Raw genomic sequence first — 13955 nt, 5'->3', positions numbered from 1 at the left:
TCTGGCTCATGAAAGCCTCTCCCAACAATAATGTGTATATGTGTTTCCCCTTCTCTGTCTTCTGTCTCTTTCTCTCTTCTCTCTCTCTCTCTCTCTTTTTTTTTTTTTTAATATAGACAGAACCATTTCAGAAACCTGTGTCGCTCGATCAGCATCCAGACTATGCCGAGTATATTTTTCATCCAATGGATCTTTGTACATTAGAAAAGGTCAGTTTTCACTCAGTAGAGACCTAAAGCTATACTATGGTATTCTCTCCCAATTCCTTCACTTCCCCTGGTGTTTTCTATCTCAAGTTCCAGAATTTTTTTTTTTTTACACAATTCAAAACAGATGCAAAAATTATTTCATGATTTTCCTCTTATTTTGCTGTATGAGAATTCTTGTCTAATTCCAAATTTTGTTTTCCAGAAAAAGCTCACATATCCACTAACAGTGTTATAGTTTGCTTGTCTCCCTGTCATCCCTCCAACACTGATTATTTCTGTCTTTTATCATCTTTGCCAGTTTGCTGGATGTGAGGTGGGACCTCAGAGCTGGTTCATTTTACTATTCTCTTATTGTTTCTGATTTGGGACAGACTTTCATAAAGTTGATGATATTCTCTAATCAAAATTTGGAAAATTGTTCTACCTTCTATCTCCTTCCTTGTATTTTTCTTACTTTTACCTGGGTGGTAGGTCCTATGAGTTCTTGATTTTCTCTGTCTGAAAAGAAATCTAAAATGGAAGCAAGCCCAAACCTCACTTTTATTCCTGCCAAATCCAGAAGGGAGGAAAATGCCCCCCTCTGGGCTATTTTAATTTTGATAAGAGCCAGAGATAGCAAGGAATAATTGAAATGAATCATTGAGTGAAAATGTATTGTATGCTTTTCTAGAAGCTCCCATTTTAATAGGGGAGACAATACCTACTCATGGTTTCACCTCTAAGTCCTATGGAAAAGGTCCCACCAGGGCCTAATTAATTTTTTATGTTGACCCATTTGACAATGCCAAGGACTTTGGTGGAGGGAATGTTATTTTCTAGATCATGAGTAACTGGGGCTGCTGATGAAGCAGAAGCACTTATAGACAGCATTTGCCAGCTAAGCTCTCTACAAGGATTGAGCTCCATATTTTTAGAAATGGAGGAAACTAGAGATCACATTAGTTAATAGGATCATTAAAGTGGGGATTATTTACCTTTGATATGCTGTGGACCCATTTAAAGGTTTTAATGAAGCCTGTAGACCTCTTCTCAAAATAATGTTTTAAATGCATAAAATAAAATATGTAGAATAACAAAAAAAACTAGTTTTATTGGCAAAGAATTGTCAAAATAATAACATAACTATAAACTTTTTTTTTTTTTCTTTCTGAGACAATTGGGGCTAAGTAACAGCTAGGAAGTGTTAAGTGTCTGAGGCCAGATTTGAACTTAGGTCTTCCTCATTTCAGGGTTAATGCTTTATCGATAGCACTGCATCACCTGACTGCCCCAATTATCAACATTCTTTAAAAAAATCATGACCCACAAACTAAAAATCTCTGCATTTAAAGGACTTTAGAAAATAGGATCTTAATGGTTTGGGAAAAAGGAGACTCCTTAGAGAGTTTATAGATTGTCTTCATTTACATAGGAAAAAACTGGAACCAGAGGCAAGGAGAACACTTGTTTAGGATTACAAAGCTAAGTAGCCTCAGAGCTCAGAACTCGCGACCTCCCACTAGATTACAAATCCTTATCTTATCTAATAATTTCTACCTTCTACATAAACAATTTGGAGTTTCTAAACTGATTGGATTGCTTTAAATTTGACCTGATCTTTTACCCTTGGTGATATCAATGAGCTGTGGAAAGTGTGAAGAGAATTCAAGTGTCTGAGTAATTAATGTAATTGCTAGAATTGCGAATAATGGTCCTTATCCATTCACTTTGGTATATGGTGCTTATGTTCTACAAAATGCTTTCCTTATAATTCCTTGTGATATAAAATATAGTGCAAATACAGTTATCACAGATGGAGGAAACTGAGACCTGGCAGGGAAGAAATGTGCTAATAATCACCTGGTTTGTGAACTTTGGGAACTCCAAATCTTGGGCCTTTTCCATTACTATCTCCCTTTCTTTCTTTAATCATAGAGCTGGCTTTATTGAATCTCCTTTTGTTGGCCCTTTTGTTATTAATGATAGGTGTTTAATGTTAGATGCTATTTGAAAGTCAGAACTACTGGGAATTTCATTTTAGAAGCTATATTACTTTCTTGATATATAAGTAGTTATCATTCTTGCCCTCATTTGTGAATTTGGGGCTAAATGTGAACACCTCACACTGAGAATTCCTCTTCCCTCCCCCCACCCCAAAAAAAAGTGGAAAAAAAAGAACTAATGGATTAAATCCTATATGTGCCAGTTTCCTTCAAATAGCAAAAACAAAAATGTCTTTCAATGGAAGGGCTCCTTTTATTCCGTCCTTGCTATTTTTGTAGTTTTTCTTTCAGATAATCCAGTAGCAGCCATGTGGTGTCGGAAAGAACATTGGTCTTGAAAGCAGGGGGAAGGGTAGGTTCCAGTGACAGTTCCATCTGAGGCTCAGTTTCCTTCCCTTTAAAGTGGGAGTAATGATATCCTTGTCCTGCCTACCTCCCAGGGCTCTTATGAGGAAAGCATTCTGTAAACTGTAAAACTCTCACTGAAATGGCAGATTGTTGTTACTGTAGGCGCTCAGGACCTGGGCAATTTCCTCTTTGCCTCCTTTAAAACAAGCTCATTTTAGAAAACAAGATGAAGGGGTTAGTTCTTTCTCTGGAAGCTGGTTAATCAGCAAACATTGAACAAGCACCTGGCATTCAAACAAAGGCAGAAGACAATTCTTGCTGCCTGACGGGGAAACAACATGCAAACAACTTTGTACAAATGAGATACATACATACAGGATAAATTGGAAATAAGCAATAAAAAGGAAGACATTAAAATTTAAGAGGAATTGAGAAAGGCTTCTTGTAGAAGGTGCAATCTTAGCTGGCACTTGAAGAAGCCAGGAGGCAGAGATGAGGGTGGAGGTAATTGTGGGCATGGGTTGATATGTCCATTTTTCTTTCTTTAAGGCTTGATAGTGATTTAATGAGTGAAGGGTGGAGGGTGAAGTTGAGGCCTAAAAAACAAATATTTGGGGCAGAGTAGGAGAGAGAAGTGGTTGTTGAGCAGGGGAAAGGTTAACTCTTTGATGACTCCATTTGTGATGATTTTCCCCCCTCACAGAATGTTAAAAAGAAAATGTACGGTTGCACTGAAGCCTTTTTGGCCGACGCCAAATGGATTTTGCACAACTGCATTATTTACAATGGGGGTGAGTAGCTAAGATCTTAGGACATATATCATATGCAGAAAGGTCCCAGATGAAGCTGTGTTACTCGGGTATGATGATATATCTTAATAGATGGGTAAAAAATAGTGAGCCATTAATGCTGGGTTGCCTAAGAAAAAGCAACATGTTATTGAAATATATAACTAGATTCACTCCTTATAATTGAAGCATACAACTGAATGTCACCCAAAGGCTAGATAACTAGATGGCCCAATGGTTTGGGAATTAGCGTTGGAGGAAGGACTAGCTATGTGTCTCTGAGGAAATCACTTAACCTGGGTCTGCCTTAGTTTTCTTCTCATCTGTAAGATGGACTTCATAATAGCACCTAATTATTAGAGTGTTTGTGAGGATAGAGTGAAATAATATTTGTAAAATGCTTTGTAGACATTAAAGATCTACAAAAATGTTATTGCTGTTGTTGCTGCTACTACTGCTGCTACATCTACTATTACTGCTACCACTACTGCTACTATTACTACTACTACTGATATTTCACAATAATGATAAGCAAGCTCCTGGCAAATTTCAGCCTATTATCTGTATAGCAAACTAGTAATAATTACCTTGGTTAATATTATGATAGCTAGAATTTATATAGTAAAATGTTATTTAAGATTTGCAAAATATTTTATAAATATTATCTCATTTTATCCTCACAACAACCCTAGGAGGTAGGGTTCATTCTACAGATGAAGAAATGGGCAGAGAGAGGTTAAATGACTTGTACAGGTTGACACAGGTAGAAATTCTCTGAGCTCAGATTTGAATTCAACTGTTCTGGACTTGAATTCTACCACTCTATTCATTGGACCACTTAGTCACCTGTGTATCATTTTGTTCCTATGCACTCATTCCCCTTTTACAAATTAGTTTTACTTAAGGTTGTATTTTTACTACAAAATAGTGACATTATTTGGTATATACCTGCATTTATATCTATCTGGAGGAGGTATGGTGTTAGGAGGGTATGAACTGAAATTCAGAATAGCATATTAGGTATCAATAGTCTTGCCTTCCTATAGGAGAACAAAGTTTACAAGGCCATCTCCTTTTTTATTTTAAAAACAAAGCAAATCACCTCTACCTCCCCAACTAGATAATGATCCTGTCAGGTAAGTTATACTTAGAACTTACTGTAAAACCCACAAGTTTATTTTAGCTTGGTTATCTTTGTGGCAATCTTTTTGATGAGCAGATCATTATCTAGGCAGCGATTTCTAACAGGCAAGTTGATTGTCCCACTCACTGTCTATTAGGAACTTGAAAATGTACAGCAAAAAACAGATAGCTGTTAATTCTTGAAATGCTTCAGTGAAACAGGAATTTTATATTATGTCACCTGCTTTGTTATAAGAGCAGTTAAATATCCCACGTTTGTCATCCTGGTTGGAGCAGGGATGGAAAGTCAGGAAATTCCAGATTCTTTTACTCAGCTCCTTGGGAAATCAACAAGTTTACAAAGATTGTTTATGGGGCTGTTCTACTCTCATGAGAGTTAGCCTAGCAACTATAGTTTGAAATACCAAAAATAATTTCTGAAGTCATTCCATTCAAGTTAATCTTAATTTTCTTTTTTACACAGGAAATCACAAATTGACACAAACAGCCAAAGTAATTATAAAAATCTGTGAACATGAGGTATGTGTCTCCTACTGAATTCCATCCAGTTGCAATTATAACTTGATTCCCAGGATAAGATTGGGCTTCTTTGGCGCTTTTAGGATCTCAGAAGTCACCTTGACTTAAGTCATCCGTTTGGGATTATTCATGAAAGACTTACTCCAGTTGGGTGTTCAGGTTCTAAGTGAAGGACAAAGAACCAAGAGAGAAGGTAGCCAAAATATGCTGAAGCACACATCCTCATTCCAAGAGGCTGAAAGTTATACTGTTTTTATGTATGATGGAGAGGTCATCAGGCTTTGAGTTTGAATATGTGGATATGATTCTGAACTGTGATGCTTTCAGGCATGCAAACTTTTTGGGTTTTGGTTTCCTTCTCTGGCAGATAGGGATAAATGTGCCCCCTGCTTTGCAAGATTGTTGTCAGGAAAGTTATCCTTTGAGTTATAAAGTACTTGTGGAAATATGATTTCTTGTCATCAGATAAAAACAATAATAACAACTAAAAATAATAAAGACCCTGCTCCTTTTCTTTACAGATGAACGAAATTGAAGTGTGTCCAGAATGTTATCTAGCTGCTTGCCAAAAACGAGAGAACTGGTTTTGCGAGCCTTGTGTAAGTTGGTGTATTTTAGCTTAATTATTTTACAAATTTTGAGTTCTTTGCCTCCTATATAAACTTGAGTTTAGGTCCAATATTGTGAGGAGTTTGGGTTGACATCTGTCCAGCTTTCGCCCTGTAAATGAGTGGAAAACAAGATTAGAAATAATCCAAGTATATTAAGCTCCTTATTCTGTAAGCTATGCCAAATATATCCCTATGATCCTTTGGTTTTATTGACCTACACCTGCACAGTAGTTAGTGCAGAATTCAAGGAAGAGTAGGACAGTATATTACACAGAGAAATGAATGTATAACTAAAAGAATATTTTCAAGTCATGTTGTACTTGTCCTCTATCTGTGATGGGAGCACCAAGATTCATTGGATATTGGTGGTAACCAGTCTTGTAGACCCTCAAACATCCCAGTTTTCTCTATAATAATGGTCTTTCCTGAATGAACCCACCTAAATCCAACTTGAGCCTTCAGGATGTCAACCCCAAACTACAAAGCCCCCTGCATATAGTAGGAACTCTTTAAATATAGACTTTCTCCAAGTCAATCTTGCTTCTTGAGGTTAATCAATTTAAAAATTTATTTTAAATCTAGAAATTTATTTTTGGACTACCCTGCCCCATGCAAAGCTCTAAGAACTATGAGCTATACAGAGAAAAGTATTGACCTTCCCTTCAAAGATTTTATAGCTCTATGGGGAAGAGAAGCACAGTCACAGAGAAGTATGATGTAAAATATGGATCTGGAGGGTTCATGAGAGAGTGCCATGAGAGTCTCTAAAAGAAAGAAGTCTAGTGCTTCTTACCTGTTGAAGATATGTCAATCCTTTAATGCCCAACTCTAACATGAAGCCTTGTTTCAACTCCTGATAAGTCTTCTCCTTGAATGTCACATAGTATTTTGTTTTTTCACCTAATACACTTAATCTTGTAATATTGTTTATTATAGTTATCTGTTTATGTCTTACTCTCTTCAATTAGAATGTAAGTTTCATGAAGGTGGAGATTGTCTCCCAAGTTTCTAGTATGTTGCTTTGCACACAGTAGCATGTAATAATTATTTGTTCTATGAATAAATGAAGGTGGGATCAGAGAAATTATGGTAGGTGGTATTTCAGGTGGCTTCTCAGGTGTGCTTTTGTGTAAAGAATCTTGCATTTGAAAGAATGGAGTTGCTGATGCTTAATAGATGTATGATCCAGGGAGGCAATTCACCTCTCTCTTATCCTTGACTTTTCTCCCCTATAAAATAGGGATAGTTTTTCCCGGACTACTTACTTCACAGGATTGTTTTGGGGAAAGTGATATAGAAATGGGAGTATTGTTGAAGCATACTTTTTTTTTTTTTTTTTTTTTTTTTTTTTTTTTTTTTGCTGAGGCAATGGGGTTAAGTGACTTGCCCAGGGTCACACAGCTAGGAAGTAAGTTGTTAAGTGTCTGAGACAGATTTGAACTCAGGTCCTCCTGACTTCAGGGCTGGTGCTCTATCCACTGAGCCACCTAGCTGCCCCAATGGGTGTGCTATTGTTATCACAGTGAGATCATGGTGATATTGGAGAAAGGCATTCCAGACACTGGCAAGCAGTATGACCAAAACTCAGGGACAGGAGAGCAGCAGATCTGTATTCGAGGAATTGCAAGTTTGACTTGGTTTGGTTCAATGAAAGGACATTAGAGTATAATGAAACTGAAAAGGTAGGTTGGAACTGGCCTTACATAACAAGCCTTAGCATATTTGCTCTTGAAGTTCAGTAGGTAGGGAGCTGTGGATAGTCTTTGAATAGTAGAGTAATCTCATCTGAGTAATAACTTAGAAAAATTCATCTAGCAGGAGCCTACTGAATTATGGAGATATCATGCTTCTGATATTTATTTTTCTTTTTTTTCTCAAATTCATAAAACCCCTGCATCTCATTCCTTTTCCTAGAGCAATCCACACCCATTGGTCTGGGCTAAACTGAAAGGATTTCCCTTCTGGCCAGCAAAAGCACTGAGGGACAAAGATGGGCAGGTCGATGCCCGTTTCTTTGGACAACATGACAGGTGGGAGTTTAAAACAATGGGTTCAACATTTTGTTAACTGAACTTTTATTGCTATAATTGAAGACTAGAAAGAAGTGTGGCCATTCTACCCACTTATTTTCAAAGTTCCACTGCACACTTATCTTAGGGTTATAAGAAATAGTTTCTATTTTAATATTAAGCATTGTCATATGTGGGCTTCAGTTTTCCAGGTATATTAGAACAGAGTTTGTGTTAGAAATTCTTTTGGTGGTACCAACATTGGCATTTATCCCAGCAGCTATTTTAGGTGCTGTTTTTTTTTTTAATTTGTTGTACCAAATATATATTATTAAGCAATTCATTCATTGTTTTTCCAAAATATTTCTCTTAGGGACAAGCAGTGTCTCCTTGTCCTCAATAAATAAACCTACTAACACTTGTGCAATTCTTGCCAACTTCATTTTGCCTTTGTTAAAGGGGGAGATTAGGTAGTGAGTTACTTCAATGGCTCTTTTTTATTGGCTTCCCCTTCCCCCCATTTCCCTTGTGGCACTCTCCTCCCTAATCATACACTTTTAAAGTGGGCTTTTGCATGTTAATAGCAGTAATAGTGTTCCCTTTCCATGTGGCTCTGCTGATGAGAGCTGGTGAAGAGCTCTCTTCAGGGATGTTTTCATTTTTCTTAGATTTGGTCTAAAAATAGCTCATAGGTCTTCATCTGCTCTCTTCAATCCCTCAGAGATTTGGGACTGCTGCTGCTGCCAACAGGCAAAGGAAAATTACATGAACAACAAAAAGATCTTAAAATTAGGGGTATATAAGAGAAGAAATACATGAGGGAGGAAAATATAGAAACAAATGTGATCGTTTTATTTTTTAGTATGGGCTGTTTCTGAAGTACAGCTCATTTTATGCTCATTTTAATAGTGCCAATATAAATAAAGGCATGGAATCCAAAAGAATCCCTGTTTTCTTGACAAGAGTAAACTTACCCTAATTCAGCTTTGTTGTCATTGTGAGGAGTCTCTGGTTATATGCTATAACACAGTGGTGCCCCAGGGGAACCGAGATTGCCAGGGCAGTTTGTCCCTTCACTAAATCCCCCTAGACAACTTTGAAATTCTTTGCCTTTTTCCTTCTCTTCCCTTCCCCCCCCCAAAAATTTTTTTTTTTAAAAATTATTGTCCATTCACAGTATTTCATTCTTCTGAAATAAGCATCTGTTATGATAGCTTCAGGGATCTTGTTTGGCCACTCCAAGGTTCAGGACTTTGTTTGAATTTGGACCACAGGATTAGTTTAGGATATTACTGTACTTAGTTGAGAAAGGAAGCCATCAATATACTTACCAAAAGATTTCAGTTTGGTTTTGGATTTACCCATTTTTTACTTATCCTTTTTAATATTTGATTGTGTGCTTTCAATACTTGTTCTCTCTCAGTTCCCTGCCCCTCCCTTCCCTAACTGTTTTAGCAAATAAATTAAATACCTGTTAAGGACTTTAAAAGTTTATTGAAATAGTCTAGTATGTCCCACCAAATCAGACATTCAGGAATTTTATAGTCATCTGTGAAATCTATGAGTAGATGCTTTCCTTCATCAAACCAACAACTGTTTACTGAGTAACTATATGTGAAGACCTCTATTAGTCTCTCCACGGGCTATAAAGGTAAGACATTGTCCTTGCACTTAAGTAGCCCAAAGACTAGTTAGGAAGATATGATATAAACAAAAGAAAAGTTGAATAAATTAATATAGAGAAATTCAGTAGTAATTCAACACAAAGTAGAAGGTGGCATAACATGGTTAAGTGCCCATTAGGATCTCTGCATCTTAAATGCTGTATGAATTCAAGGAAGAGGGCTGTGGGCTGGGGTTGGGAGATTGGGCCAGGGAAGGTGACATGGAGGAGATCTAGCTTGTGGTGGGTCTTAATGAAGAGGTAGAAAATGAAAGAGGTTGGGAGAAAGTATTCCATATGGAGATAAAGGTTTTAGTAAAGTTATAGGGGCTTATCTTGCTTATTGCAATTCCCTGAGGATACTTTTCAACCCAGGCTATCTCCATTACTTCCTTTTTGTCTCTTTTTTGGTCCCAAGTCAGCTATTCCATTTCCACCAGGTTTCCTACCCTCCCTAACCTTCTAGGGCTTCTGTTTTTCATTTATCTCTAGAAGATAGGGCATACAGCCCTTCCTCATTTCCTAATTTTTTACTTTTTTTTAGTATTCTTGTATATGTGATAGTGACTAGAGGCAAAGAGGAATGTGAGATAATCAAAAAAGAGAGAAAGTTATATGTCTAAAATTGTTTTCTAAGAATGTAAATGGACTTTTAAATAAGAGTCCCCTCCAGTGATCTACCTCTTTATTCTTCTCTCTTATATTCCTGGGTGTTCTTTATGCTCTTTGTTGTTTCCCTCTCCCTCCTCCATTTATGAGGAGTTATTTAAATTTATTTAAATAAATTAAAATTTCCATAAAAGCTTTCAGAAAGGATCAATAGATGGCCAATAGTAGGCTTGATCCTATGGGCCCTGGGAAACTGCTGACAGATTTTGAGCAGAGAGGTGAAGTGACTGTAACTATGTTTTTCATGAAGATTCATCTGGCAGCCTGTGTGAGATGGATTGGAGGGGGAGAGACCAGTTTAGAAACTATGGTGATAATCCAGGATTCTTTCTCCAGAATTATGCCATCCGAACCTTTTGCCCTTTATCAGACTGTATTTCTCTTAACTACTTACGTTTTTTACATTTTAAATAAGGACCAATTCTCATTCAAGTATTTTCCCTGACAGAAGGCAGCCTTCTCTTTCAAAGTGCAAGTAACACTTCACTTATCCACAGGTCACTTATCCGGCAACCTCACCTATCTGGAACACAGCTGAGAACCAGGAAGTAAGGAAAAAGTTACCTCTGAGCAGCCAAAAGAGATGTTATAAAGTCCATGCACTAAATAAAGCTCATGCACTTTACTCATTGGGAAGCCCCTCAGGCCCTCCCTCACAGGCTGTTTACTTTTATTTTACACACGGTTCTAACCAGCTTGGTTATATGCGTGTAGCTGAGAGGAAGCAGCAAATTAGGAAGAGGGAGAGGGGCTAGTGTAGGTAGGTACACTGATAGATCTGCTTCTTCACTTTCTAGTAAAATTGAGAGCAGGGTGGGGACATTATGGTCTTTTTGGTGGGGAGGCGAACTTTAGGACCAGCCATCCAGCCCATTTGAGGCTCACATCCCAACCACAGCAGCAGTGATAACACAGAGTTCTTCCTAGTCATTTTGCCCCTCAAGCTGAACTTAAGCCAGATCACCAGTACTGCAGAGACCCCTGCTGCTGCCGTTGCCACCGTTGCAACTATCCTCACCTGGGCTCATAGGGAGCACAAGTGGTGTGGGTGGGAGGTTGTGCAGCTTGGGACACACTACACAAGCAGTCTAAAGCTTATGGGACTGGTTGTCTATTGTGATAAGCATTGTTCTGTATGAAAGATACCATTTCAAAGCCTCAGTGGTAGGAAGCTTGGTCACTGGGGGAAAAGGTTGAGAGTTCTAGGGTGAAATGATCAGACATTTATATTTGTTGTTTCTAAGATCCCACTGATGTTACTGTGCTAGGTATCTTCCCTATTCTATATACCTGAACCCTAGCCCATTTGTTTTGGATTACAGTGTTTTGAGCTTTATAATAAATAGAAGTTTTTGTAAGTTTATCAGTTATGTTCTGTTTTATGCTAGAGAGAAAGTGATTAATTTTAATCATCTCTAAATGGATCATTTCTTAAGATTAAACTATTGAAGAAAATGTATTTTTAATGGAAAAATATTTTCAAAATCTTCATTTTGGTGAAAAAGTTACTAAGTTAGTTAGCTAGTTTGAATGAAGTAAATTATCTTGGAATAGAACAGAATTGACTCAAACTTGTCCCTTTTCTTTTTTTGCTCCCTTTTGTACATATAGAGCCTGGGTTCCAATAAATAATTGCTACCTCATGTCTAAAGAAATTCCTTTTTCTGTGAAAAAGACTAAAAGCATTTTCAACAGTGCAATGCAAGAGATGGAGGTATATGTCGAGAACATTCGCAGAAAGTTTGGTGTATTTAATTACTCCCCATTCCGGACACCATACACACCCAACAACCAATTCCAAATGTTATTAGACCCCACAAACCCTGGTGCTGGGACTGCAAAGACAGATAAACAAGAAAAAATCAAACTGAATTTTGACATGACGGCATCGCCGAAGATCTTAATGAGCAAACCCCTGCTGAGTGGTGGCACGGGGAGGAGGATTTCTTTAACTGATATGCCAAGGTCACCCATGAGTACAAACTCCTCTGTTCACACGGGCTCAGATGTCGAGCAGGATGCAGAAAAGAAGGCGGCTTCCAGTCATTTCAGTGCAAGTGAAGAATCCATGGACTTCCTCGAAAAGAGCACAGGTAAGCAATGGATAAGGTCAGAGATGGAAGTGACTCCATATCTGGGAACTTGTGTTGATTGTTGGAAAATTGCCTTCTGTAATGGAAGAGTTGGCATTTCAGAGACATTGACCAGATTTCTACTGTTGGAGAGTAGAAGAGAACCAACATATTCCATGTTATCCGTATAATCCCTATTTAAAAACAAAACAAAACAATTGACTCTCACTTAACTTTGAAGAAATGGACAATGGTGGGGAAAATTCCTGGTTTCTCATTCCCATAAACATGTGATTTTGAGTGCCTTTTTGTAGCTAAAGTGGTTGTAAATGAGGCAGCAAGATGGAACAGTGAATGGCATGGTGAACTCTTTAAGAATCAGAAAGATCTTATTTTGTATTCATCTTCTGACACTTAGTAACTGGTTGATGTTGGGCAAGACACTTAACTCAGCTTCAGTTTCGTCATCTGTAAAATGGGGCTAAAATAGCATTGACCTCAAAGGGTTATTGGGACGATCAAATGAGATAATATGTGCTCTTTGCAAACCCCAAGGGGCTCTATATAATAGTATATAAATGCTAGTTCTTAATAGTAGTTTTTGGGTTGTATATGTTGAATGCATTCCAAAACAAGATCTTCAAAGGATTGTGTATTTAAAAAAAAATTATTTTCACTTCTGAATTCTCCTCCATTCATTGAGAAGACAAGAGATGATACCTATTATAAAAATGAAGGTGCATAAAACATATATTCACATTAGCCATTTGAATTGTGCATATTTTCAATCCATAACTATCTTTTTCAAATTTTTCTCCCTATTCTGGAGTCTCTTATAATACCACTAGCACAAGTTATTCAGTTTGTTTTCAATCATGTTTGACTCTGTGACTCCATTTGGGGTTTGATTGGCAAAGATACTAGAGTTGTTTGCCATTTCCTTCCCTGGCTCATTTTACAGATAAGGAAACTGAGGCAGACTTCAATGAGTTGGCCATGATCCCATAGTTAGTAAGTGTCTAAGGCCAGACTCAAATTCAGGAATATGATTCTTGACTCTGGGCTTGGTACTTTATTCATAGCGTCACCTAGTAACCAGCTCTGACACCAAGAACATTGGTTAAAAAAAGAGTGAGAAGAGATGAAACTCAAAAATAGTCAGTTTTACTAGTAGGCATTTTTAATCCAAAAGATACATTCTTTTAATGTCTTATGATGATGTGGCGGTGAACCTGGCTCTACCCAATTGGAAACAACTCTGATCATGGACTCAGTGATCAAGGATGTTGATTAGTTCATTCAGCTACACTTCCAAGTTCTGTGATATTGTTGGTGGTGCTCCAACCATCCTTTGCCTTAATAGATAATCTTCAGGAGCCAGCCTGGCATTGAGCCATCGCTAAGTTTAGAGAGGCTGGTCTTCAGCCTATGGCTGACCTTGAAGCTTTTTCAGCTTCGAAAAATTTGCTAGAGCTTGTACTCCATTGGCATGGTCTTTGAAACTTCAGAGTCAATTTTGTGCCATAAGAATATATTGGAAAACGACTTGAGTAGAGAGTTCATTCAAAAGAATAAAAGGTTAGTAGCCCTTGAAAAAAGAGAAGGTTGTAGAGATTGTTGTCTAAGAGGATCAATTTGTGACTATTGACATAAAACTAGTTGTTTATTTGAATGAGGTCCTGAAATAGATCCTGAGCAAAAGGAGAGCTTTTTGTTTGGAGATTGAGTAGAGAGCCATTAGTTGGTTACGTTTAGAATTGTATCTAGCTTGTTAAATAAAACTACTGCCATCTGCCCTGCTGTCTTCATTCATAATCTCCCATCCAACCCTTACTGTCTCCTTAGAATTAATCTTAAGAGTAGGCTGTTAAGCTGCTAAACCCATTACAGTACAGTTAGGCAAATTCTTCTTTATTAAGCATCTTTCACATATGCCTGAAGT

General features: G+C 37.5%; 1 protein-coding gene across 1 annotated transcript in view; it reads left to right on the top strand.

Moving 5' to 3' along the window:
- ZMYND8 (zinc finger MYND-type containing 8) overlaps nucleotides 1-13955 on the top strand; it is a 115079-nt gene that overhangs the window by 58043 nt on the left and 43081 nt on the right. The window contains 6 exon segments of the mRNA XM_074288547.1: nucleotides 117-209; nucleotides 3243-3330; nucleotides 4934-4989; nucleotides 5511-5588; nucleotides 7515-7630; nucleotides 11553-12034. Coding sequence (XP_074144648.1) covers nucleotides 117-209; nucleotides 3243-3330; nucleotides 4934-4989; nucleotides 5511-5588; nucleotides 7515-7630; nucleotides 11553-12034 — 913 coding nt within the window.

The sequence above is a fragment of the Sminthopsis crassicaudata genome, chromosome 2, assembly GCF_048593235.1.
Source record: "Sminthopsis crassicaudata isolate SCR6 chromosome 2, ASM4859323v1, whole genome shotgun sequence".
NCBI classification, from domain to species: Eukaryota; Metazoa; Chordata; class Mammalia; order Dasyuromorphia; family Dasyuridae; genus Sminthopsis; species Sminthopsis crassicaudata.
The sequence above is the reverse complement of the archived record's forward strand: the minus strand, read 5'-3'. Positions and strand labels throughout refer to the sequence as shown.